At 43.4% G+C, this 25520-nt stretch overlaps 1 protein-coding gene across 2 annotated transcripts in view; it reads left to right on the top strand.

The window, feature by feature from the left end:
• The window catches only part of gbf1 (golgi brefeldin A resistant guanine nucleotide exchange factor 1), an 87858-nt gene that overhangs the window by 24391 nt on the left and 37947 nt on the right, over positions 1 to 25520 (top strand). For both annotated transcript variants that reach the window (XM_063874793.1, XM_063874792.1), the window contains exon 4: positions 12705 to 12836. In XM_063874793.1, coding sequence (XP_063730863.1) covers positions 12705 to 12836 — 132 coding nt within the window. The remainder of the gene's footprint in view (positions 1 to 12704; positions 12837 to 25520) is intronic.

Raw genomic sequence — 25520 nt, 5'->3', positions numbered from 1 at the left:
GTTTTAAGGGGTTTAATTTACCAGAAATGTTCTCTTTCGTCTCTTAATTTAATTAGGTAAACGTTTGATTATAGTAAATACGGAATACATTAAACTTGCATCCCTCTACAGTTTACAGAGAACTTGTGTTGAGCCATACAGGCGGTATCTGTCACTTACTCCAACAGACACACCACCCATGCCATTTTCTTTAAAGGTGACAAAAGGGATAACCAATTGTTTTTCTGTTTATCAGAGGTGACATGACCAGTGGCGCAAGGGGGCGAGGAGGCCCTGTGTTGCCATAGCTAAATATACATCCCTGACAGCTCCATAATAGGTTCCAGGAAGTTCAGTCGAAAATAAAAACAAAGCAACATTTCTAGCTGATTGGCTTTGAAAGGCCGTTTTTCCTTGCTGAATGGGAAAAATGTGGACTTCAGCATTCCATGGCCGTGATGCCAGTCGGATTGGATAGGCGCAGCCTTGCGTGTGCAGAACGAGCTTGGTGTGAGGGAGACACATTGCACTGCAGAAACCAACTTTATGGGAAAGAATCAGTCCACATGTTTCAAACAGAAATAACAGAAATACTTTGACCTTTGCTTTTTGTCATTTTGTGATTCACGTCACTTTGAATCTGTGAGTCTTTTTCCCATTCCAGTGTGATTCCCAGAGGTTTACCATGTTGACACGGGCACCTTTAGACATTAGTTTGTAAAGAGCGTAAGGCCCACCATTTGTAGGGTTATTTTATCTGAAGCCACAAATGAGCATTTCCATATGTTATGCAGTGAAATGTCTGATTTTGAAAGCGTGATGCGTGCAGTAGTCCTGACACTGAGTCTTCTTTTTCCTCAGCTGATATTGCAGGCATAAGTTAGATTAGACAAATGAAGGCACATTAAAGCCTGCTGTACACTGTACATTTCTGCTCTGTCAAATTATTTTGTGAGAACAGACCCAAAGACAGCGTGTTTACAAACACCTACGCCTCTGTCACTTTCAGTACAAGATTTAGTCATGAATTCATAAAGATAATGCACTCCCTGGATCCCATCCCATTTGCTCAGCTGTCTGACATTACCCCACAGTATCTTTGAGGAGCCACTTACTGCAGCATGGTTTAGAATTACTGCACTCCTGGCAACCAGCCTCAGCATTAGACTCCAACACCCCTTTAGAAAATTATGTTTGTATTCCTTTTTTTCTTTTTGCCTCTCGAGTTTGGTTAAATTATGTGCTGAGAGATGTTTTATGACAAACAGCAAGCCCAAGGGAAGTGCACTTTATACATCAGTGAAAGTGAGCTGCCATGTGAACAGCAGTGAAGTGGCTCGTTTTTTTCTCCTCTTCAACCACTCAGCCCCTCCTCCAGTTGACATGCTAAGAAGAACAAGGAAACATGGAACTTGCATAAGAGAAGGCTGCAGTGTCTGCAAGGGATTAACCACTTTTATTAGAATCATTTGAGCATTGAAGGTATCATATTCATTTGTACATGGATATAAAAATAAAACACAATGCCTCTCCAATGACAAAAATACCCAAAAGGTTTTTATTGCTGATGCCTATAGGTGAGAAGGTATGAACTCTAAATCCTGGCCTGTTGCCCCTGAGTTTTCCTAAAGCTGTTTCTAGTATGGCAGACATGCAGGCCCACAGGGGAGTCATTTATGACATTTGTCGCCTTGGTCTGTTAAGCCAGCCAGGGACATCTCCAACCACTCTGAGCGGGGCCGTTTAGGGCCCCAGTGGGGATAAACCTGATAAGCTTTAATGTTACCCTGCTCTGGAGCCTGTGTGGCATCAGTTGTTAGAAATGTCCCCTGTAAGCCTCTGTTGTTCAAAAGTCACCATTTGTTGCCATGGAGAGGGCAACCTGTTGCATATGGACAGCTTACATCACAGGCTGGCTGATGCATGTCTTTTGAGGATAGAGCTTTTATGAAATGCAAGTGTTATGTCAACTCTCTGGTCACTTTCTTAATCCAGTGAATCATGTCACATTTGTAAAACATTAGGCATGATTGTGCCATCTTTAAGGCTTCATTTCACTTCAGAGTGTGCTCCTCAAATCAGGATTAATAATCATTTCTGAATAACTTTCATAAAGCAGGTTTTTCAATATATTTTTATGTTGAAGAAATACATCCACAAAGCTTTTAATACTATGCGGAATATGGTTATTGGTTTTCCTAAAAATGTAAATAATCATTATCAATTGATCATTTCAAAAATCTGGTCAATGCGGAAATAATTCTCTTTGATAATTCTAATTATTGAGTTGAAGAATGTTATAGTTGAACATCAGGAAATGTAGTATTTGGATACAGTGGACCAGGAATAACAGTGTGTCCTTGTTTAACCAGCAGTGGTTAAAATGCGCAATTTTCATTAATATGATATTACAATAAATATATTCCTGAAGATATATTTGCCGTGAAGAGCTTGTTTTGTTTTTCGTGTAGTTTTCTACATTTCAAAATTGTGTTATACATGTTGCCACATATACTTTCTACAGTGTAGCTCATATCAGCTTTTACTCTTATTACAAAGTGCTGCTCGTAGAACCAGGCGGGACTCACTGGGGCACAAGACAGATCACCGAGTGGACCTTGAGGCTTTCACTGTGTGTATCCTCTCTCAGATTGTGTTTGTTTGGGTGTTTATCCCAGCTCCAGAGCACAGGGTGAGGTGCTATGTGCGGAGGAGGCTCTTTATTTATGTGTGCTCCAGACTAGCTAAACAGCATGTAGTCCTGGAGATGGATCATCAGCCATGCTTTCTCTTTGGCAGTGATCAGCATGCAAAATCAACTCTGTAATTTACGTTTGCTTTGTTTGGGAACTGTCTGACTAGCTGCTGGCCGGCGGAACACACACTGCTGTCTGTCCCCTCAAACCACCCACACACTCAGCCAGGGTAAACTGAAACAGCCAAGATTAGTATTAATCCCTCTTAATGCTGTGGCTCATAATATAGTCATTAGGTGACTTGAGAATAAGCCATCCTACCTAACTGGTGCGATTTATTAACCGCACACAGAGGATTTGCTGTCAATGCTGGGTAGTTATAAACCCGGCATCATGTCTAAATACAGTGGTATCCGCTCATTAATACTGATGAGATGTGCTGCGCTTACATTCAAATGAGGGGTTTGCACTGAGGCAGGGATGAGAGGGGATGACCTGGGCTCTCCTCTTAATCTTGATTACTACATGACGCAGAAATACTTCAGCAGGTTCTACAATCACCTTCTCAGTAACAGGCCTGTGTAAAATTAACACCTAAATCTAGCTCCTCAGATTTTCTTTATGTTGAAACGTGGCATTTCTCCTTCCACCTTTTCTGGTTAGTGAGTTTCACTATTACAAAGGGCCTCTGTTCAACCGGGACTAGCACAAAATCAACCAAACCTGCAGGAGAATGAAGAACAACTGAAAGGATTGCATGAGAGTATGAAGAGGAGAGCTATACAGCTGTCTGGTTGGAGCACACACACGTTGTGATTGGTCAGCCTAGGATAGGTCACTTGGGGGAAGCTGGTGAGGGATAACAGTATGCCTTCAACATAAGTGTTGGAACCAAAGTCAGACCCATGTTTATTTTTTATTAAGTTGAATCCAAATGATTTTGTCTTTGATTACATATAGTTTTAGCTTATAACATTTACAAACAACAACATTTCTAAATAACAGATAAGTTTAAATATGTATTCACAATTTGATGGCCTGTTGATTAAACTGAACTATAAAGAACACCTGAAGTTGATGGGGATGAAATGAAAACAGTTTTAGACTTCGCTTGGGTCTTTCTGGAACTACCCAAACTATTTTATCCTTCCATTTCCTTCAGGAAACTACTCTCACCATACATTACCCAACATTTAATGTGGCCTATTCTTTAAGTTACTACTAGTGTTAACAGACAACTGGGATGTTTGTCACTTTAATTTGTAAAAGTGACAGTCAACACTGAATAGAAATGAGTAGCTTGCTAACATTATTAGATTTATTTCTCCTCAAAAAGAGTAAGAAATATCAATAGGACTAATGAGATATTTTTAAAGCTTGAGTTAACAAATGTGTGTGTTCAAATCCCCCGTGTCATACTTTACCAAGAGGTTGCTCTGTGGGCCTGGCACGGTGCATTGTGTCCTGTGTGAACACAGTCGGCCTGTAGAGTGTGGGCTTTCTGGAATCTCTTCTGCCCCATGGGAATGCCATTAGTGGGGAGCTGAAGGAGTGCAGCAGGTGAAACAAACAGGGGCGATAACTCTCCACTCCTCCACACACCACAGCTCGTCTCTTTGTTCGCTGCTCCGCCTCAGTCTTTCCTCTCTCTCCAATCATCTGACATACTTTGGCCTTCATTCTCTCATCAACTCCTATTTTTCCACATTTAGTTTGTCCTCGATGCCGATCGGTATCCTTCCTGTAGCAATGATGTGCTGGGTACAGCAGTCAGACCTATAAACACAACAAGTCTTGACTTGACTTTCTAGTTAAATGATGAGCGATTGATCTGTGGAGTATTGGAGACGCCCTTTGGACGGTCCTTTATAAGCTTGTTTATGTTCACATTTGACAACATATCCTCCAAGCTAAACCATTGTGGCAAGGACCCCTACTGATTGAGTGTGAGTGATGCGTGTTTTGAGTCACTGTTGGGTTGATTTTATCATTTCTTTGTGCAGGCCAATGGTCTTGAATCTCTACGTTAATATCTGGTGGCCATATTCCCTTTGTTTGCGAGAATTAGTTATAAATGTAGTTGCTTTACTATCTCCCCATACTTCTCTGGCCTCCATCTCTGAACCTTTCCTTGTGTTTGTGGATGGCATGCGTCTTCTTTTTCCTGCCCAATGGATGCCGTCTGCAGATTAACTCTTTACTCTACCCAACCTTAAGCCCTCCAAACTTGTAACCCCAACTCTGTGCCCCCTCCATCACTCCCTCCTTCTGCCTTCCCAGTCCGTCGTCATCGCCCAACATCCTAACCGAGACGCATGCTGACCGTGACAAGGGTACATGATGAAAGGATGGGGTGGAAATTGTGCGTCTTGCTCTCCACTGTTTGTTTTTCTGGAAATAGAGGTGATAATACGAGCCTGCCTCCTCTGAAGGGCACATGGCTGTGACTCAAGCAAACACTTGTGTTACGGCAAAGTGAAATGGACTAATTTATATGAGATGACTGCATTTATGGCAATCCAATCCAATTGAAATATGTATTAATAATAAAAAGAATCAGTTAAAATGACCAGTTTTAAAGACAGAAGACAATAATATAGATCACAGGGAAATGTGTTGTAAGAAACAGGCAGTGAACCGAGCCATTGATTTTGACTAAGTGTATTATGTCAACACATTTCGTAACTGTTAGTTGAAAGCAATATTATGATGTTTAACTTTATTTAAACTTAATTTAAGTCACTCTTTCCGTTTTTTCAGTGTAGGGGTCAGCCTAACATGCATTTGAAGAAATGTTTAACATGTTGCTGTTTTGTTAGCTCCATTGAAGGACAAAGATACTAACCATGAAGGAGACTTTCCTTTGAGGATTTGTTGCGTTTTTTACGTGAATGATCTGATCAAAAAACCTCTTTCCTCTTATCATGCTACGACATATTTCCCTCCGATACGCAACAAATTCATACAGAAATGTTCATGCGCCCCCCTCAGGTGTGAATTCAGCATAAATACAACATCCGTTATTTATAAGTACACTGAGCGTAAAGTATGCCCATCCATCACAGAGGGACAGCAGGCTGTGGAACACATTAAGTGGACGTTGGGGCTTGGCCAGCTCTCTGCCGGAATAATGTGGCCTCTGTGCAAAGTATGCAGCATAGAAAATACATTTTATGTACAGGATAACAGGTGCAGAGCACAGTGGCTGGCAGGCCTCGGCCCAGGCTAGGTTTGGTGATGAAGTCATGCTGTTTCACTGCACCTACTGAATCTTTACTGCTTCGGCTCTTTCAGGTGAAAACACAATGCTGTCGAAAGAAATCAGCTTAACATAGTAAAGCATTTTGGTAACAATTCAGATTTTATTGCAGACTTTTAGACATCCGACGTCTACATTATTTCACATGCTTTTTTCCCCCAATAGGTAGCGGGAGATATCCAACTTAATAATCGGTTTCAGCAAAATCATCTCACTATATCAAGGAAACCTCAAAACAGCTGCTGTTAGCATTTGCTATGTGATTGTGTCACATTGAACGAAATAGAATCTGAATAACCTGACTTCACCTCTGCTAAGCAGTGATTTGTAAATAAAGATTCACTGAATAGTTCTGTAGTTTTTACACGTTTGTTTCAAAGCCTCGCCTGAAAATGTTGCTGGCAATGTTTGCCCTGTAAACAGTAGTGGACACTAATGATTTACAAAAAGCAGCACCCCTACCAGCCCATTTCCCTCTTCTCTCTGGCACACCAGATCCAGATGATCCAAGCTGCTCAGGTGCAACAGGTGTGTTCAACACTCATGGTGTTACTACCAGCCGTATAATGGCCTGAAGTGTGCAGTACTATCATCTTAAGACAGCTCCAGTAGTCGGCTTTTGTCTCCTGTACGACTTTAGACCATCATTTTAATTTTACAATTATCAACATGAAATTGCAGTATACACAACATAAATATTCAAAACACATTCATCAAAATTGACTTATACTTATGTTTTCATTACCTACTAAATGTCTTTCCAACTCCACACCTCTAGTTTGTAACCTAAGATTCCTCCAAGCTATATCTTCACATTTGGCTAATCTTCTTCAGAGCCAAAGGAGGCATTATACAAATGTTTTCACAGGCTGAAGCGTAATCCAATGACTAGTACAATGACCTTTTTGTGTAACAATGCTGTAATTTGATTATATCACCTGACACTAAAGATTCAGCATAAGAAAGGTCATATTTGAAGGTTCTCAATATGGAATTCAGAGAAAAGGGATTGGTGGTGGCTGAGCCAGCGGCTAACGGTGCTAACAGTATTCATCCAAAGGGGAACCAGAGGGTTGTTATCAGTGGTAACCACCACACAAAGGCAATGCAAAGCTGCTGCTAGACTCATCCCTCTCTTTCCAATCACACGCCAAGACTATCTGCAAAGCTTTCTACTACCACCTGAGGAACATCTCCAAAATGCGTCAGTCACTCAGCAAACTGGATGCAGAAAAACTGGTCCATGACTTTGTCACCTCTCGCATTGACTACTGCAATTCTCTGCTTGCTGGCTTACTAACAAAGACAACTCAGAAACTGCAATATGTACAAAACAGTGCCGCCCAGATACTCACTCAAACACGCAAATCAGAACACATCACCCCCATCCTTCACTCACTCCACTGGCTCCCCGTAACCCACCGGATCAACTACAAAGTCCTCACCATGGTTTACAAAGCCATTAACCACACAGGCCCCACCTACCTACAGGACTTGCTTAATACACAACACTCAAAAACATCACGCACCCTCAGGTCATCCAGCACCAATCTCTTAGCTGTTCCCCGGACAAAACTGGCCAGCATGGGAGACCGTGCTTTCTCCTCCCTCGGCTCTCGGCTGTGGAATGAGCTACCAGAAGATTTAAGGACCTCTGCATCCCTCTGTCTTCAAGAAAAGCCTGAAGACCCTCCTGTTCCTCACCGCATTTCCCTGACTGTGCTTCATTTTATATTTAAACCTTTTATGCTCTTAACCTTTTTCTTTTGTCTTTTTGAAACTTAGCTCACTAGTTGATTTGTTTATATGTATTTTATTAAATATGATCCTTGGGTAACTTTTATTTCATTTTAGGGTGTTTCTTTTCTCCCCCATAACATTATGAAGCACCTTGACATAATGTTGTTTTTAAAGTGTGCTATACAAATACAATACATTATTATTATTATTATTATTATTAAAGCACAGGACACACAGGATTTGCCATGCTACATAGACAAGAACAGAGAAGCTTATAGCTCCCAGGAAGTGCTCTTGACTCTGAGGAAAATATTCGTAGTGGCCAAACGCTACTACAACTTCCGTATCAGTCTGTGTCACCCTGCCCGAAAGACTTTTCCCCATTGACTTACATTGGGAAAGAGATGTCTGTAAATCAGTGGATAATTTTTAAACAAAATAAACTACCCAGTATGATCCCTTTTATAGCCCTTGTTAAAATCATTAGGTCCTTCCTCCTTTTATATTAATGCTCTACATATAGACAGATTATCTTTAAACATATTATGAAACAATAACTACGTGGCAGCTTAAAAAAACAAAAAGAATACAAATATGTTTTTACAAATCTATTTGCAGTGCCTACAACCTTGTGGTTGACTTTGTTGCCTACATTAATTCACCCTTTTATGAAGGCCCTATCACCTTGGCTGTAATGCCTTAGTAACTGAGAGAGCTATTGGCACACTTACAAATGCACTCATTCTATGAAAAGCACATATTTCTGGCCAAAGTATGTCACGACAAACACTTGTTATTGTGTAGCTCCCAGACAGAGAGACGGTCAGTTCTACAGACCTGCAGCGATTATCAATTTATTTCAATATTTATTAATACAGGTATGTACTGTGAACACAATTATCAGGCAAGTGAGTATTTTGACCATATCAATTTGTATGCATATTTTCCAACTCCAAGCTGGAGTTTTTACTGGATGTTTCTGTTGGGTTATTAATCCTCATAAGAGACTAGGTGCAGTGCTACATTAGTTCCACACTAACTGTTATTACCAAAAAGCGCAGCATTAAAGATGATACATTTTTGGTCACATCCTATTTCACAATTTCTGTTAGAAACTCACCTGACTGTGGGCTGCCACGCTCTTTGTATTTTTTCTGAGAGGAAGTAGCAGCTGTCACATTTAAGGACATCTTTTGATTGACACGGTGATTGACTAGGCTTTAGGAGATTAGAAGTGCTGGTGAGGGATATTGGCTCTGCTTCTTGAACACTCCAGTTACAGTGTGCTAGTAAATACAAATGCAAACTATATTCCATGCAGCCCTTCAGGAAATGCTCCCCAGCAGTAGCCATTACAGCCATTCTCCAAAGCATTTTAGAAACTTTTAATTTCTCCAGGGCTTTCAAATTGCCTGTTTAGGTTGTGCAGAGGCATTGTTCCAAGCATCTATAAAATACCACTGTGGCCCAATGCAATGACCATATGGAGCACCATAGCATTGTTTCATCCTAATTGCCCCCTTTCTACAAGTGTCGATTTCATTCAGGAGAAGACAGGGACCAAGGGCAGAAAAGCAGAATGGATGAGACGAGGGTGGGGGGTGAGCGGTGAGGAGAGCTGACATTCATCAGAGTTCTCCCGACAGATGGGTGAGGATACTGTCGTGCTACACTTTGTTCAGCAGATGATCAGCAGCGCTCTCCCTGGATTTCATTTGGCCTTGCTGGTCTTGTTAGAGCGTTGCCTCTCTCCTCAACATCGCAGCCAAAGACCCTGACTCTTAATTTCAGCAGCTGAAGAGGTCCAGATCAATAACCATCAGTGTTTGGTTTTGCACTGGTCAAAGGGGGAGATTTCCCCCCTCCCTCCCTCCCTCCTCTGCTGCTCCCTCACCTTTATAGAAGGTGTCATTTAGTTTTGTCCAATTTCTGTGAAGTCTTGTCAACCCTGGGTCAGTTTGCGAAGTGTGTGTATGTGCCGTGCGCGCATACCACAGTTATGTCTGAGATGTACCGTTTTTTCCTTCACAGTTATTCTGCTGCTGTTAGCACATACACACACTGATTGTTTGTCAGAAGCACTATTGAAAATCTACCTGTCTAGCAGAGGTGGAAGAAGTTGAATGTGGAAGATATTATTATCCTAAATGATTTATTGGTTGGTATATATAAATATATTATTGATAATATATGTATTACTAATACGTTGATTGTATTAACTGTGTTCTTTGCTTAAGCTGCTTTCCAAGACACTTGAGTCAGTCAGTTGCAAAGCCAGTACCATGGAGGTGTAAATCACCCTCTGTGTTTCCTATATGGTAAATTTAAAGAGCTTGTTTGATTGCAGTGCTCAGCTCCACTCTGCAGCCGGTCTGTGAAACACTGCGCTGTTTGTACAGCTTTTGGATATGCTCACAAAGACCTGCAGAGATCTTTGGAGCCTTCTGAATGTGCAGGTTCTCATGTGAGGTGGTCAGGCTGGGTGTAGATCTCCGTGCAGCTCTCTTGTTGGTGCATCTGCAGCTCAGACTCCTGTCCCTGAGCCGTTTCTGCTCCACTGCCAATACATGTGCATGTGTTTAAAGATGGCTTCTGTTTGGCAGTGAGCCTGACTCATCCCGAGGTGCTCTCCTGGGGGCAAAGGTTCACCCCCACCACTCCCCTCTCTTCTTGCTGGGGTCATTTGCTGAGGTAATCCACACATGGCTGGATACTCTCCCACAGCTCCAGCTTGGTGAAGGTAGATGGGATTAGGCTCATGCTGAATGGTAATGGGCTCATTTCACAAACCTCTTTTTTTACCAATTAAGCTGAACTCGAGTTCGACTTGTACGCTCTCTTATATCAGTACTTGTATCCATCGAACCAGCCCGCGGATGGCAACATGCACGCCTGGGTGAGCCGCTTTAATCCTGCGTTTTTATTTTATTTTGGTCAATGTCAGCCAGAGGTTAACCTGGTTATAGAATGATTGCCTCACCCTGCCTGTATTTATTTCACTCCACTCCACAAGCCCCGGAGATTGAGCTGAAGCACAGAGCCTGTATTTAGACTTTATTTAAGAAGATTGGTGGTGGCCACCGACAGACCGCTGCAGTCAGCCCGTGTTCACCGATGGCCAGCTGGATCGATATAACACAATTGAGTTTTCCAATCTGCGGTCTCTGGGAACGCAGCCACAGCACTTACAGGGTGATCGCCTCTGATGAAGTCTTCATCAGGATCTATTGACAGATTCATTTGGGCACCCCCCTTCCACCCTTACTACACTGTTAAGAAATGGGACACAAAAGCCCTCTTTAAAAAAGTTTTCGGCACCTGGTGGACAAGCATCTCACTCACCAGCTTCCACAGTTTTTATTTTTATCTTGCATGGGGTAGTTTAATTTACTGTCACCCCTTCACCCTTTTGAAGCAAAACTCTTCCAAGCTTCTAGATTCAACAATAACTAAAATCAAACATTATGAAAAAATGTTCAATAAAGCAGCAAGCGAGAGATTTGCACGGCCTCAAAGTGACCTGGCAGCCGATAAAGGGACTGTGTAAATTTCCAAATCATTTCATATTTGATTTCCAAACAAGCTGCAGGGGTATTGAATATCACACGCTAATGCACGGCGGTCACATGTGCACTGGTGAAATTGTTTGGACACTCCACCAGGCTCTTTTGATGTCCACGTTTTCTCCCAGTCTGAAGTGGAGCTGCTCTTAAGAAAGCCATAATCCTGCCGGTATTGCTGCGGCGAGTGCTCTGCTGGCACAACATTTCTCAGCGGCATGCGTGACTCCACTCATTTTCCTCCATTGTTGTTTTACCTGTTTTGTATTTTTGCTTCACCCCCTTGACCCGTTTCTCTGAATTCTCCAGAGGAAGAGATAGACACATGAAATGGCGGGGGGATTGGCTAAAGGTGGTTTCCCAGAGTGGAATGCCCAGTGAAGCCCCCCCCCTGGGAACTGAGTACATCTCCTCATCTCATTCTGCAGCTGCATTTAATAAACTGTAGGAGTCAATTGGCCTGGCGTATTGACAGTAATGTTAATGATTATGCTTCTGGTTTCATCGTTCATTATTGAGAAGATTATAACCCCACATTTAGTTTTTAACTCTGTAACAGAAACTCCTCTTTTTTTTATATTTAATTCTTGAAAATTCTACTGGAAGTTATCATCTTGAAATAAGTGAACCCTTCTCAGCAGACTTCTCCTTTTTTCCATCTCTGTCCCACTTCCTTAATCTTAAGACATCTCTATTTTCATCCTGCCTTCTATGTTCTCCCCTCCCCCCCACACACTTTCTGCCTCTCTGGGTAAGAGGGCTTCCTGCTTCCTGTGAAGTTATTCCTCATTGCTGTTCACACAGACTGTCATATAGAACAGTGATTTCCAACCAAGTGAGAGATCGCCAGGTGTGCTGTGGGCAATTTCACTTTATCTGTCCAAAACAATACTATGTAGTTGCTGCAAATAAAATCCAACACTCCTCCAAAGGTCCCAAGCAAGCTTCAACGTCATCTCTCAACGAAACACCCGTCATGGCTTTGTAAAAAAAACTGAAAGCGTGTTACTGAAGTTTACTGATCGTATTGTGCATGAAAAAGAACGGAACAGTCGTGTAGAAAACAACATCACTTCACTTTAATGCAGCCTGTCAAACCAGGAGAAACACGTGATACAAAAATATCCAAAATGTAAAAAGTTATTTAGTCTACTATCACAAAGTCCATAGTATTGATTATTGCCCAGCACTACATCCACTACAGCAGTTGTATATAATAAATAAACAAATGACGTAGTGAACACAGAAGAAACTAAAGCTAAAGAAGTTGCACATGTTCGTCCGTCGCCATACAACTTAGCAAAGTTGTAATCTCTGCTAAATAAAAATGTCTGCATCTCTCACTGCTCTCTCAAGTTTCAGTTCTAATGATTTGCTGTTGAAAATGTAAATATACATGAAGAATTATTGGATCTAAAGTTCACCGTTAGATTCCCAGGATCTCATGTTGTGTGTGTTTCTCTGTGTCAGAACTTTCAGATGTGGAACCCAACGTTTTTCTCAGGCCCTTCCTCGAGGTGGTCCGCTCCGAGGACACCACTGGACCAATCACAGGCCTCGCTCTTACTTCTGTGAACAAATTCCTCTCCTACGGCCTTATAGGTAAGAAATGTTTCCCCTCCGGCAAGTGTTTTCTTTTCTCTCCTCCTTTACTCAACCTGTATTCAAGTACTCTATATCAGGGGATTTTGTTACTGGCCTTTCTCTTCAAATATTGTGTATTTTGTAAGCATGCTTATAGACCATATCGAGCATTTTTATCATGTAAGGAAAACAATTCTGTCTTGGGGAAGCCAAGTACTACAGATTGCAAGCTTCTTAACCAGTGTGAGCTTGGTAAGTACGTTTCTTATTTTTACCAGTAAGTTAGAATCAAGTTACACATCGTCCTGGCACTCTCCAAAGTGTGGAAGAGTTTTCTGTTGCTTATGGTCAGATCAGTGTCGGAATGCCAGGAATGAATTTGTCATCATGGGGGCCGAAGCGGGCTTGTTCTGGCGTACAGTCAGGACTGCCTGTCCCCATTAGCCTCATCATGGAAATATGGCCCAGTGTCTGCCAGTTGTTTTGTTAAGTGTGAAATGAGCATGCATCACCAGATGTTGGTCTAAATAGCAGGGGTGGACTCAACATTACATTGCTGTCAACAGCAGCAGCTGCAGCCATCGCTGTACTGACTGAAGATTGGACATTACTACAGTGAGGTTGATAGGTGCACGTCCCTTGTTCTGACGCAGTAGTCCAAAATAAATCACTAAATCAGTTAGTGGTGGGCGATATACCGGTATGATAGTAAAAACCGGTATTGTGCTGCGCCATGATATGAATTTTGAGATATCGTTGATACCGCGGTATTCATAAATTCATAAATTGGCGTTCATATTGGGTCGCATTGTCGAACATTCTTTGTCTTCTGAAGTATATTCAAACAGGCTTCGGAAGATTAACCTAACAACAGATCTCCGCTGGATTAATGAATGCCTGGACGTGTTCCTAAACAGCCTGTCTGTTCCTAAAACAGCTGTGCACAGAGTTTTCGTGCACCTAATTTCCATACAAAAACGCTCCACGAGCTCCTTATAAGGGCATGCAAGACGTGTGAACAATCCAGACTGCACAGGCAACGCGCAAGCAACTTTAAACGATCAAAATCATGACATTACTTTAGGACATCACGATGTCTAGGAGAATCATGAATGTAGATGTGAAACGGAATTTTTTAGTCCGCGATAAGCATAATAGCGTGTTTAGAACAACGTTTTGGAAATCTTTTCCCCCGTGACTGATTTTCGTAACTTCTAGCAAGCAGGGGCTGGCTTGAGCGGAATGCTTTTTCAGTGAGGAGACGCACAACGCTAAATGCATATGCAGTGAATGATATTAGCCTACTGTAATTATGCCCATTATTTGATTTAAGTAATACAATACAACAGAAGGTAAGCAAGAAATAAAGGCCTGGTCCATATACAAGCCTGCCCCAAATAAAGGCCAGTGCGATGTGCAGCCTAAGTAAATAAAAGCACTCGGCCACAATTTGAGGATTTACGGTGTAGACCTATTTTTATGAGCGGACGTTGCAAGCATTTTTTGCTGCGCGGAAGTAGTGCTAGCAATAGTGGATCCAAAACAAGAAGAAGAAGACGAAGACGAAGACGAGACGAAGACGAAGAAGAAGAAGACATTGAAGAAAAAGAAGACATTGAAAATTAAAGATGAGTCAACAGGCAGAAAAGAATACCCAGGTGCAGGATGACAAATTGGTGAAAAAGAAAGGGGGCACCTCTGTCGTGTGGAACTGGTTCGGTTTTAAGATCTCCGACCTCGAACAAAAAAATATCTTATGTAAATTGTGTCGCCGTGCTGTTTTAGCGAAAGGTGGAAACACCACCAATGTATTAAATCACCTTAAAACGATGCATGTACGAGAATATGCAGATTGCATCAAAATGCGAGAAGCAATCAGCCCAGGAGCTCGACCAAAGACAAGCCAGACTTTCACTCAATCGCTTCAGCATTCACTACAAACGTCATTCGCTGCCGGTACTCGCTATGAGCGGACAAGCAAGAAATGGAGAGACATCACGGAGGCTATAACCCATCACATTGCGAAGGACATGGTACCCATCCAAACTGTGGAGAAAGTGGGTTTCAAAAAGTTACTTCAAACTCTGTACCCAAGGTACGAGATCCCGAGCCGCAAGTACTTCAGCCAGAAATGCCTGCCTCAACTTTACTTGGAATGTCGGGAGAGAGTTTACGGTGAAGTAAGCCAAGACGATTTATGATGTTAAAATACATATTTTGCCTCAACTAATGTCATTTAACTAAGAAGGGCTATTCAAATGTGATTCAGATTTTTTTCCCCTGATATATCGTGATATAATATCGATATTGTCTGGACAGTGAAAAAATATCGTGATATGAATTTTACCTCATATCGCCCACCCCTAAAATCAGTATAGTTTCAGTGGACACACCCTTCTTATTCCTGTATCCCAGATTTCACAAACTTCCCTGTGATTTCCTCCCGGTAACAATCGCTAACAGCTGATCTGCTCTGAGCACATCCAGCCGCCATTAGCTCTCTGTCTCTCATCCACACACTCACCAGGCCACATATTACGTCTCTCTAAATATGATATGTAATCATGGGATTTGAATCCAGCCGACCAAGGGCATCTTCACATACTGCAAGCCGGGGTCCTCATAACATTTAATCCTACCAACATCACTGCTCTTCACAAGCTTCTGGTAAGTTACCCTGCCTTTCTGGACCCTTCAATTATTTCCTACTTATTTCCTTGTTGAAGTGAACAAAATTAGGATTTAAGGATTTAATGTTGGAACTGAGATTGCTTTTTAAAGAAAAAGGCATGGATGTTATTGTGAAACCATTTCTGGAACAAACGGGCTTCTGCCTGCCAAGGCTCACACAGATGTACACACAATATGTGTTCAAAGATCAGTTCACAAATGTCCCCCTGTGTCCCAGAGCCTCTGTCTGTCACTCCAGACCTGACACCAGCTCCCTTAATCCCCACCACCCCCACCCCGACGCCATGGCTCCCCCAGCAGCATATCATCAGCATTGTTCCAAGGGCCGGCCGATTGTGCCGATGCAGCACGCTCGCTCTCAAGCAGCGGCTCCTGTTGTTTTAAGAAGAAGAGATAGTCAGTAGTTTGAGAACTGTAATAACACCACTCCATCTCAGTCTGACTTTAGTTGCTGAAACAGTACAACTGTTAACACCCCTCTCCTCTTGTTTAACTTAGCCATGCCTCTGTTTCTCTGCTAGTGTGGGAGGGATAAGGCCATGATGTGATATTTAATGCAAGTTCAAAGAGAATTGAAACCCCGATCTGAAGGAGGAGATCAGACATCATTGCTCATGAGAGCAGAGTGACTGAGTTCAGCTTTTAGACACACAGTATGGTTCCGATATCAAGCAGGATTTAATGTACATTAATATTTTGATAAGGAGCTGAAAAATGTAACATAGCTTTCCAAAGGGTTAAATTGTGTTCCTTTTTTAATGACCATGACAATATTTTTATTGTGTTTTTATTTTAAGAGATCACAGTCATTTTTTAAGTAATTGCAAAATGCTGAATACATTTATAAGTGTATATATAAATAAACACGCTCTGTATATTGTACTTTTGGAATGTACTGTACATCAACTACATCATTCAACACCACCTTAGCAAAACCATCAGTAGAAAAATAATACTGTTAACAGTATAATGTGGTTATTTTATTTAATCATCATGAGTTCCCCTTACTCATGTTCAAAATAAAATCAATACAAATTCTTATAACTATAAATATATATATTGGATAAAATCCTACCTGAAGTCAGGATATATCAACTGACGCTGCATTCAGGGCGGCTGGGACATATGATGATAACTGGACTGAAAGAACAGCACCACTGGTTTGTCAAGTACTGCCATCTCCTGGCTACGAATAAGTACGAAAAAAGTCTGCACGCCTAAAGCAATTTGACTGAGCGTTATGTTTCTATGTGATCCTTCCCTCTCACAGCCATTGCTTTATTTATCTGCAGTAAGACTGATGCTGGTGTGCTTCTGTAAAGGATATCTCTGTTTAATTGTGATACTTGCTGAATGATTGATGTCACCATTAAATGATTGTAGGCTTAAGGTGCAGGTAGTGTGCTGATGTTCAGGCTCTGCAGGTTTAACACATCACACTATCAGCCGTCTCTAATCTGCAGGGAGATCTGCCTCCAGCTGGCAGGTGTATTCCAAATGATCCTCTCTGCAGTGTGTCACCCTGAACCCGGTCCCCTGCAACATCCTCTTTTAAAAGGTGTTGCTTGTCTAGTGCATAACAGAAAGGGGGAGGCAATTATTCTACACTGAGCCCCTCATTTCACTCACTCCTTTTATTTACTTTGAGGTTATTCCTCATATTCTGTGGCCTGGAGGAAGCAGTAATTTACCCTTGTTGCTGACAGATCTCTGCTCTGTCCTCTCTTTCCCACTGCTCATCCCTCCCTCCGTGGTCCTGCTTCTTCCTTTTTTGTCTTTTTCCCAGTTGAGTAAGCAAAAAGTGAAGCAAGATGGCGCCGAGGATGGCTGCCGTGTCTCGAGCTCCTCACCAACTCCACATCTTATTGCTTTTATTGTTTTACTTTGTTGGTTGTTTTTAACTTTTTTTGCAACCTGCAAACCGCCCAAGCGAGCCCTATCATCCAATATAATAGAGAACAACTTTTACACCTCAGGTCGCTGGTGGACAGCAACAATCCACCACGACCTGCAAACAATGGATAGTCTCTGTGTTTACCTGCTGAAGCTCTACTTGTGGAGCGCAGGAGGAAGAGACGGCGGGGATCCCGGGCCGGGGTCCTGGTCAGGCTGAGGAAATGTGAAAACAGGCCTCCTCTACCGAGTTTACTTCTGGCAAATGTCCAATCCCTGGATAATAAGCTGGACGAACTCCGTAGCAGGATGGCATTTCAACGGGACATTAAGACCTGTAATGTTTTGGTTTTCACGGAGACTTGGCTCGACCCCACGATACCGGACGCCGCCATTGCTCCACACGTATTATCCATTCATCGCCAGGACCGGACAATAAACTCAGGGAAGAGCAAGGGGGGAGGTGTGTGCTTAATGATTAAAAACAAGTGGTGCTCAGATGTGGAAATAATTTCTTCGGACTGTTCTCCCAGCCTAGAGCACATCATGATCGGATGCCGGCCTTTTTATCTGCCGAGGGAGTTCACATCGGTTGTTTTAACAGCAGTGTATGTTCCGCCGCACGCTGATAACAACACAGCGCTGGAGGAGCTGTATGGGATTATCGACAGGACAGGGACTTCACGGCCAGAGGCCGCATTTATTTTGGCCGGGTATTTTAACAGAGCCAACATGAAGAAAGTCCTGCCGAAATACTATCAGCACGTCAGCTGCCTCGCGTGCGGTGGAAATACACTGGACCATGTTTACAGTCCTTTCCGGCATGGATATAAAGCCCTCCCTTCCCCAAGTCAGACCACATATCTCTTCTTCTGCTCCCCGTTTACCGGCAGAGACTGAAGAGGGACCGACCTGTGACGAGGACAGTGCAGCGTTGGTCGGAGCAGTCTGACTCTGCTCTCCGCCACTGCTTTGGCATCACGGAGTGGTGTGTGTTTGAGGAGGACGATATAAACACACACACTGACGCGGTCATTTGCTACATCGGCAAATGCATCGATGACGTCGTGCCGCGGATTACTGTACGGACATTCCCAAATTGGATAAACGGCGAGGTCCGAGCTAAACTTAAAGCATGGGCCATCGCGCACAGCGGCGGTGATTTGGATGGGTACAGAAATTCCAGGTATGCACTCCGGAGAGCTATTAGCAGTGTGAAAAGACAATACAGGGACAAGGTGGAGTCTAACTACAAGGGCTCCAACGCCAGAAACATGTGGTCTGGACTAAAAACAATTACAGACTACAAAAGGACAACCAGTGGTGCTGAGGAAGTGTCTGCATCTCTCCCAGATGAACTGAACACATTTTATGCACGCTTTGAGAAGCCCCCGGCTGTGGAGGCACAGAAGGCCCAGGATCCCTGCTCACTGGTTTTAACCAGTGCAGATGTGTTTTGATCTCTGAAAAGAATCAACACACACAGGGCTCCTGGACCTGATGGCATCCCTGGCCGTGCTCTCAAGGTGTGTGCAGTTCAGCTGGCAGATGTTTTCACAGACATTTTCAATAGGTCACTGCTCCAGTCTGTAGTCCCCACATGTTTTAAAGAGTCCATCATTGTCCCTGTCCCCAAAAATACAAAACCCATCTGCCTCAATGACTACCGCCCAGTTGCACTCACCTCCATCATCATGAAGTGCTTTGAGCGGTTAGTCAAAACTTTTATCACCTCCTCCCTCCCTGACTCACTGGACCCCCTGCAGTTTGCCTACAGGGCAAACAGGTCCACAGATGATGCCATCTCCCTCACCCTCCACACTGCCCTCTCCCACCTGGACCAGAGAAACACTTATGTGAGAATGCTGTTCGTTGACTACAGTTCAGCATTCAACACCATTGGGCCCTCCAAGCTCATCATTAAGCTCACGGACCTCAGGCTCAACAGCGCCCTCTGTGACTGGATCCTGAGCTTCCTGACAGGCAGATCCCAGGCAGTGCGGATGGGGAACATCACATCCTCCACCTTGACCCTCAAAACCCGAGCCCCTCAGGGTTGTGTGCTCAGCCCTCTCCTCTACTCCCTGTTCATGCACGACTGCGTGGCCACACAGCTCCAACACCATCATCAAGTTTGCTGACGACACGACCGTCATCGGCCTGATCACAGACGGCAACGAGACAGCGTACAGAGAGGAGGTCAGAGCCCTGACATCTTGGTGCCAGGACAACAACCTCCATCTCAACGTCAGCAAAACAAAGGAGCTGATTGTGGACTACAGGAAGAGGCAGAGAGAGGCACACACACCCATCACCATCTACGGGACTCCTGGGTCACACCAGGGTCATATCCAAGACGGCTCGACAGCGGCTCTTCTTCCTCCGCAGGCTGCAGAAGTTCAACATGGACTCCAGGATACTCTGCAACTTCTACAGGTGCACCATCGAGAGTATCCTGTCTGGCTGCATCACCGCCTGGTATGGCAGTTGCACCGCCCTCAACCGTAAGACTCTACAGAGGGTGGTGAAAACTGCTCAGCACATCACCAGGACGGAGCTGCCATCCATGGAGGACCTCTACACCCAGCGGTGTAGGAAGAAGGCCGGTAGGATATTAAAGGACCCCCATCACCCCAGCAACAATCTGTTCTGTCTGCTGCCGTCTGGCAGACGGTACCGCAGCATCCAGACCAAGACCACCAGACTCAGGGACAGTTTTATACCACAGGCTATAAGACTGCTGAACTCCTGAGCTGTGTGAATGTCTACTCACATCTGTTTATAGTACACACATACATATATATATATATATATATATATATATATATATATATTATATATATTATACACATACTGTATGCAATATATATCTATTTATAGTACACATATCTATATATTATACATATCTGCCATATACATCTGTTTATGCGTAATATATGCATCTGTCTATACCTCCTCATTCAACAGTGTAAAGTATTTAAATACTTTCAATGTATTCCACAAATGTATATATTTCACATCCTTAAATCTTTATTGTTGTTATTGTAAATATTCTTCTTTCTTTTTGCACTATTTTATTATCTTGCACCATGTATGTTGAGTTGTTGGAGGAGCACGCGACATAAGATTTTCATTGCCAACATATACGTTGCATATGCTGTGCATATGACCAATAAAACCTAGAAACCTTGATCCAAAGCCCCTTACTGCTGGAGCATCCACATGGTCAGTAGCCCACAGAGGCTCAGAGCGGGGCTCAGCTCTGGCTTAAACTGCAGCCACTAGCACAAGTGATGAGCTTACAGTATAGCTGTGGACTACCTCTCATTTGAGGGTTGAATACGTTGTTATTCTTCATTGAAATGGCTGTCATAGGAAGAGAAAGGAGTGTGAAATTAGCAGGCTACATTACATGTAGTTCAACAAAGAAAGAAGCATCACCTCTTTCTCAAAGTTCTTGCCCATAAAAAAATAAATAAGTGCTTTTATAGAGAGGAGGAAGATTCAAAGTGGAGAAAAACTCTGGATTCGGAAATACCCCAATGATTTCAACAACGTTATTTCGGCAATTTTTTAAATGTCTATCTTGCATGTCTCTTAACTGTTGCTCTGAGTCTACTGATTCCCCTCACCTCACTACAGAAAGAGAGCCTTAGTCTCCTCACTTCAATACAGAGAGAGCGGACCTGAGTCTCCTCACCTCACTACAGAGAGAGAAGACATGAGTCTCCTCACCTCACTACAGAGAGAGAAGACCTGAGTCTCCTCACCTCACTACAGAGTGAGAAGACCTTAGTGTCCTCACCTCACTACAGAGAGAGAGGACCTGACTTTCTTCACCTCACTACAGAGAGAGAGGACCTGAGTCTCCTCACCTCACTACAGAGAGAGGACCTAAGCCCCTTCAGCCGGTAGAATCTGCATCGTCCATTCTTGTAAACCGTTTCTTCAGTCGAGAGAAACTGCTGTTTGGTGCATAAGCAAGCCCGGCCACCAGACGCTCGCCCACGAGTCCTCCTTCTGGGTCTGGCCCCAGAAGGGGACCCCGGGCTTCCTCCGGGCCGGGTATCCTCGCTATCAAGTATGTTTTCCATGAGGTCTTTTCAACCAATCTTAGTCTGGCCTCTTACCTGAGACCAATTTGCCATGGGAGATCCTACCAGGAACACAAGGTTCCAGACAACACAGCCCCCAGGTTCATCGGGGCACACAAACCTCTCCACCACGATAAGGTGCTGGTTCTCGGAAAGGCTTCCTTTTAATGTTGCCTTTTTTTTGGATTTGTTTTGGGAACCTTACAAATGCTAGGGATCATGTTTGTTGTGTGGTCCTGTGAAAAGTAAATGCAAGATCACCAACACTTGCTCTCAAGACAACAGCATGCTCTGTATGTGTCCCATGCATTTACTGATGTGCTCTCTGTAGATGAGAGCAGGGCAGCGCGTCTGAAAGGTGATCTATGCTATTTAGAAGATCAACAGGTGAACAAACTCATTTGTTCTCTGGAGATGGAAAAGCAGCTGTCTCGATGTTTGGTTTCTAAAGATGTATTGGTCCTTATGCAGAGTGCTGTGTGTGTGTGTGTGTGTGTGTGTGTGTGTGTGTGTGTGTGTGTGTGTGTGTGTGTGGTGTGTGTGTGTGTGTGTGTGTGTGTGTGTGTGTGTGTGTGTGTGTGTGTGTGTGTGTGTGTGTGTGTGTGTGTGTGTGTGTGTGTGTGTGTGTGTGTGTGTGTGTGTGTGTGTGTGTGTGTGTGTGTGTGTGTGTGTGTGTGTGTGTGTGTGTGTGTGTGTGTGTGTGTGTGTGTGTGTGTGTGTGTCACACCACCTCTGTGACCAGAGTTTGATATTACTTTAACTGCTTTATGTGGCAGCTGGTTCAAACCCCTATTGACTTTGCCCACATACCCTCAGGCGCAAACACACACTCATGTAGAGCCTCTCCTTTCCTCAGTGTTATTTTAACAATGCCCCCCCCCCCACCCTTTGCTTTTGATGCCGCTTGTATAGACTGTGTGCCAAGAGAAGGATTAGTGTTTTATATCACTTCTGACATTCTGCTGGACCCCCCTGTGGCTCCAGTTTCTGGATGTGGATATTGGATGATTTCAGCACAACTTCCACGCTTGTTGTCGCCCTCGCCTCTGGAGGGATTTTCGCATTGCTGTGTCTGTACGGCCTCAATACTCCAATTGCCAGCCATTAACTAACTTCTCACTAACACTCACTGACTGTCTGAACTCCAAGTCTTCACAGCAGCTGCCAACTTGTCACACACGTTTGCTAAGAGGGTAGTTTCCTCCCAGATAATGTTAAAAAATGATGCTCAAACTGAAAGTTTCCCTTAATACCCAGAGCTGCCCATCTCGCCCGAATGCTGAGAGGCAGCACGGTTGCATTTCTTGGAAAATAATCATCCTTTTATCTAACTCTGACTCCTTCTTCCACTCCCCCCCCCCCCCCGTGCTTATTAGTTAATGAATTGCTGCTTCTGAGTGCGATGGGAAAGGAAAACAGGTCGTCTCCAGGACGGAGCTGCTCGGGTTTCAAAAACACTGGCTCCTGTTGCTCTGACAGCCAATTTGTCCCAGCCTGCCTCACACAAAAGGCCACATCTGGTCATTATAGGCCAGGGATGAAGGATAATGTGGAGGGACCAGATTTGTATAGTTTTGTTAATGGGTTGTGCTGCTGGAGTTACAATCTCAGACCACTTTAAACATTGCTGCTGGATTGGTGACACCAATGTTTATTTGGGCAGCTATTTTAGATTGAGTCCTAGTCGAAGTCTTTAGATGAAAATGGTTATTAGTTTTAGTCACATTTTAGTTATTTTTAAACTCAAAACGTTGTAGTCCTGTTTTAGTCAGCTTTTAGTCAAAATGTTTTTCTCTCTATAAACTAATTCAGTTAGGCAAATACAGGTATCTGAAATTGAAATCAAGGTGACAGTATCAAGTGTTGAAATTCGTAAAGTAACATTTCACCCTCTTAACACTTTGTGTAATATCTGGTGTTCTGCTGTAAGGGTCATACAGAGGCAGATCGCTTATCATCAGATCATTTTTTTAACTAAATCAGCTACCCAGTATGAGCACTTTTATAGCGTCGTTAATGGAGAACTCAAGTTTGCACGCTCCATGTACTCTATGTCCTGCCTCCAGCGTGTATCAAGTTCTGTTTTGTTGCCAGTGGTGAACCGTCAGGGCCTTCAAAGTATTCGGAAAATACCCTGGAACCCTCAGATAAAACAGAAAAAAGATTGCATTAATTATATGAACAAAATGTAAATAACATGAATAAATGAGAATCATACCTGTGTTGTTGATCTGTAGTATTTCATTGTTACGTTGATTTGTTTGTCTTTCTCGGTCCATGCTCTACTCCAGAGGTATTCAACTAAAATCCAACGAGGTCCAGTTAGAGAAAATGTCCTCAAGCAAAGGTCCGGAACATCAAAATGTCTAACTGGCGTTATGAATGAGTGTGATATACATTAACTGTGACCTAGTAGCTGTATCAACGTCTGCATGTAATCAACAACTGACTGCCTCATCAAACAAACAAAGTACAATTCAAAAACAACAATATTTATTGTCACTTGAACTACACAGATATACAGTATAATACTGTAGATCTCTTTAATGTTCCGCTCGGGCTGCATTTAAAATAAAATAGAGAAAATATATAAAATAGCTTTTGAAAAAGTGTGCATCTTAAAAGAGCTTAATTTTAGAACGTTTAAATAAAGTGCAGCAGCAGCTTGAGTCTCCCTTTCTCTTTAACCGCTTCACATCTTGACAGTTTTAGCCAATTATATAACATATCAGTCCGAACACATCATGACAATTGAACAGTTTTAAGGTTTGTCTTTCTGTCCCTCTTATATTCCTCTACCTCACTGACTGTCTTTGGTTCAGTGAGAGAACTGAGCTCTATCCTGTCCGGCCAGGATTTTAAATCAGGGCTGAAATGGTGTCAGGGCCATTCTCATACACATGTGAAGGTGCTCATTGGTGCTCCACTCACTGCCTTCTCTCTCTCTGTCTCCCGCTAACTCGTCTCTCCCCTCCCTCTCCTCTCCGCCTTCTCTCTCTGTCTCCCACTAACTTGTCTCTCCCCTCACTCTTCTCTCCGCCTTCTCTCTTTGTCTCCCGCTAACTCGTCTCTCCCCTCACTCGTCTCTCCCCTCACTCTTGTCTCTGTCTTCTCTCTCCTGCTAACTCATCTCTCCCCTCCCTCTCCTCTCCGTCTTCTCTCTCTGTCTCCCCTCACTCGTCTCTCCCCTCACTCTTCTCTCTGTCTTCTCTCTCCTGCTAACTCATCTCTCCCCTCACTCTTCTCTCCACCTTCTCTCTCCCGCTAACTCGTCTCTCCCCTCACTCTTCTCTCAGTCTTCTCTCTCCTGCTAACCCGTCTCTCCCCTCACTCTTCTCTCCGCCTTCTCTATCCCGCTAACTCGTCCCTCCCCTCACTCATCTCTCCGCCTTCTCTCTCTCTCTCCCACTAACTTGTCTCTCCCCTCACTCTTCTCTCTGTCTTCTCTCTCTCTCTCCCGCTCACTTGTCTGTTCTTCTTGTGTTTATCTCCCTGTATCGCTCACTTGTCTCTTTCACCCCTGTTGGCGCCGGTTAAAATGGAATTGTCCTGTCAAAATGAAAATCCCTTATTAATGTATTGATTATAGGTCCGGGTCTGTATGGGTCGGCGTCAGGGTCCGGACCCGGACCGCGGTCCTCCGGTTAGTGAACTATGCTCTACGCCTTTGAGCGGTTTTGTGTTAGAAATAAAATGCAACCAATCGGATATTTTTCTGGGTCTCTGGGAAGAATATCCTTCAACCATTGTATCTATATCCCTGACAGACTGCCCTGGCCATTAAACTGAATGAAAGCGTACGTTTGGATTGACAATTTCATCAACCAATCATATATTGATGTGTAGCCAATGGGCGTATTCTTTCAGATTTTCCCACGGTTCCAGGGTATCTAGAAGACCCGTTAGTTCCCTGGCTCCAGACAGAGGATCTAGCTAAGTGCTACGTAGCAATTCATTTGAAGTTTTATTGTTATTGAAATGGCAACAGTTGAAGATGTTGCTGAATTGTTGTTGGTACCCTTTT

Source organism: Eleginops maclovinus, chromosome 22, assembly GCF_036324505.1.
Source record: "Eleginops maclovinus isolate JMC-PN-2008 ecotype Puerto Natales chromosome 22, JC_Emac_rtc_rv5, whole genome shotgun sequence".
Taxonomy (NCBI): domain Eukaryota; kingdom Metazoa; phylum Chordata; class Actinopteri; order Perciformes; family Eleginopidae; genus Eleginops; species Eleginops maclovinus.
This window is presented reverse-complemented; position numbering and strand designations above follow the sequence as displayed.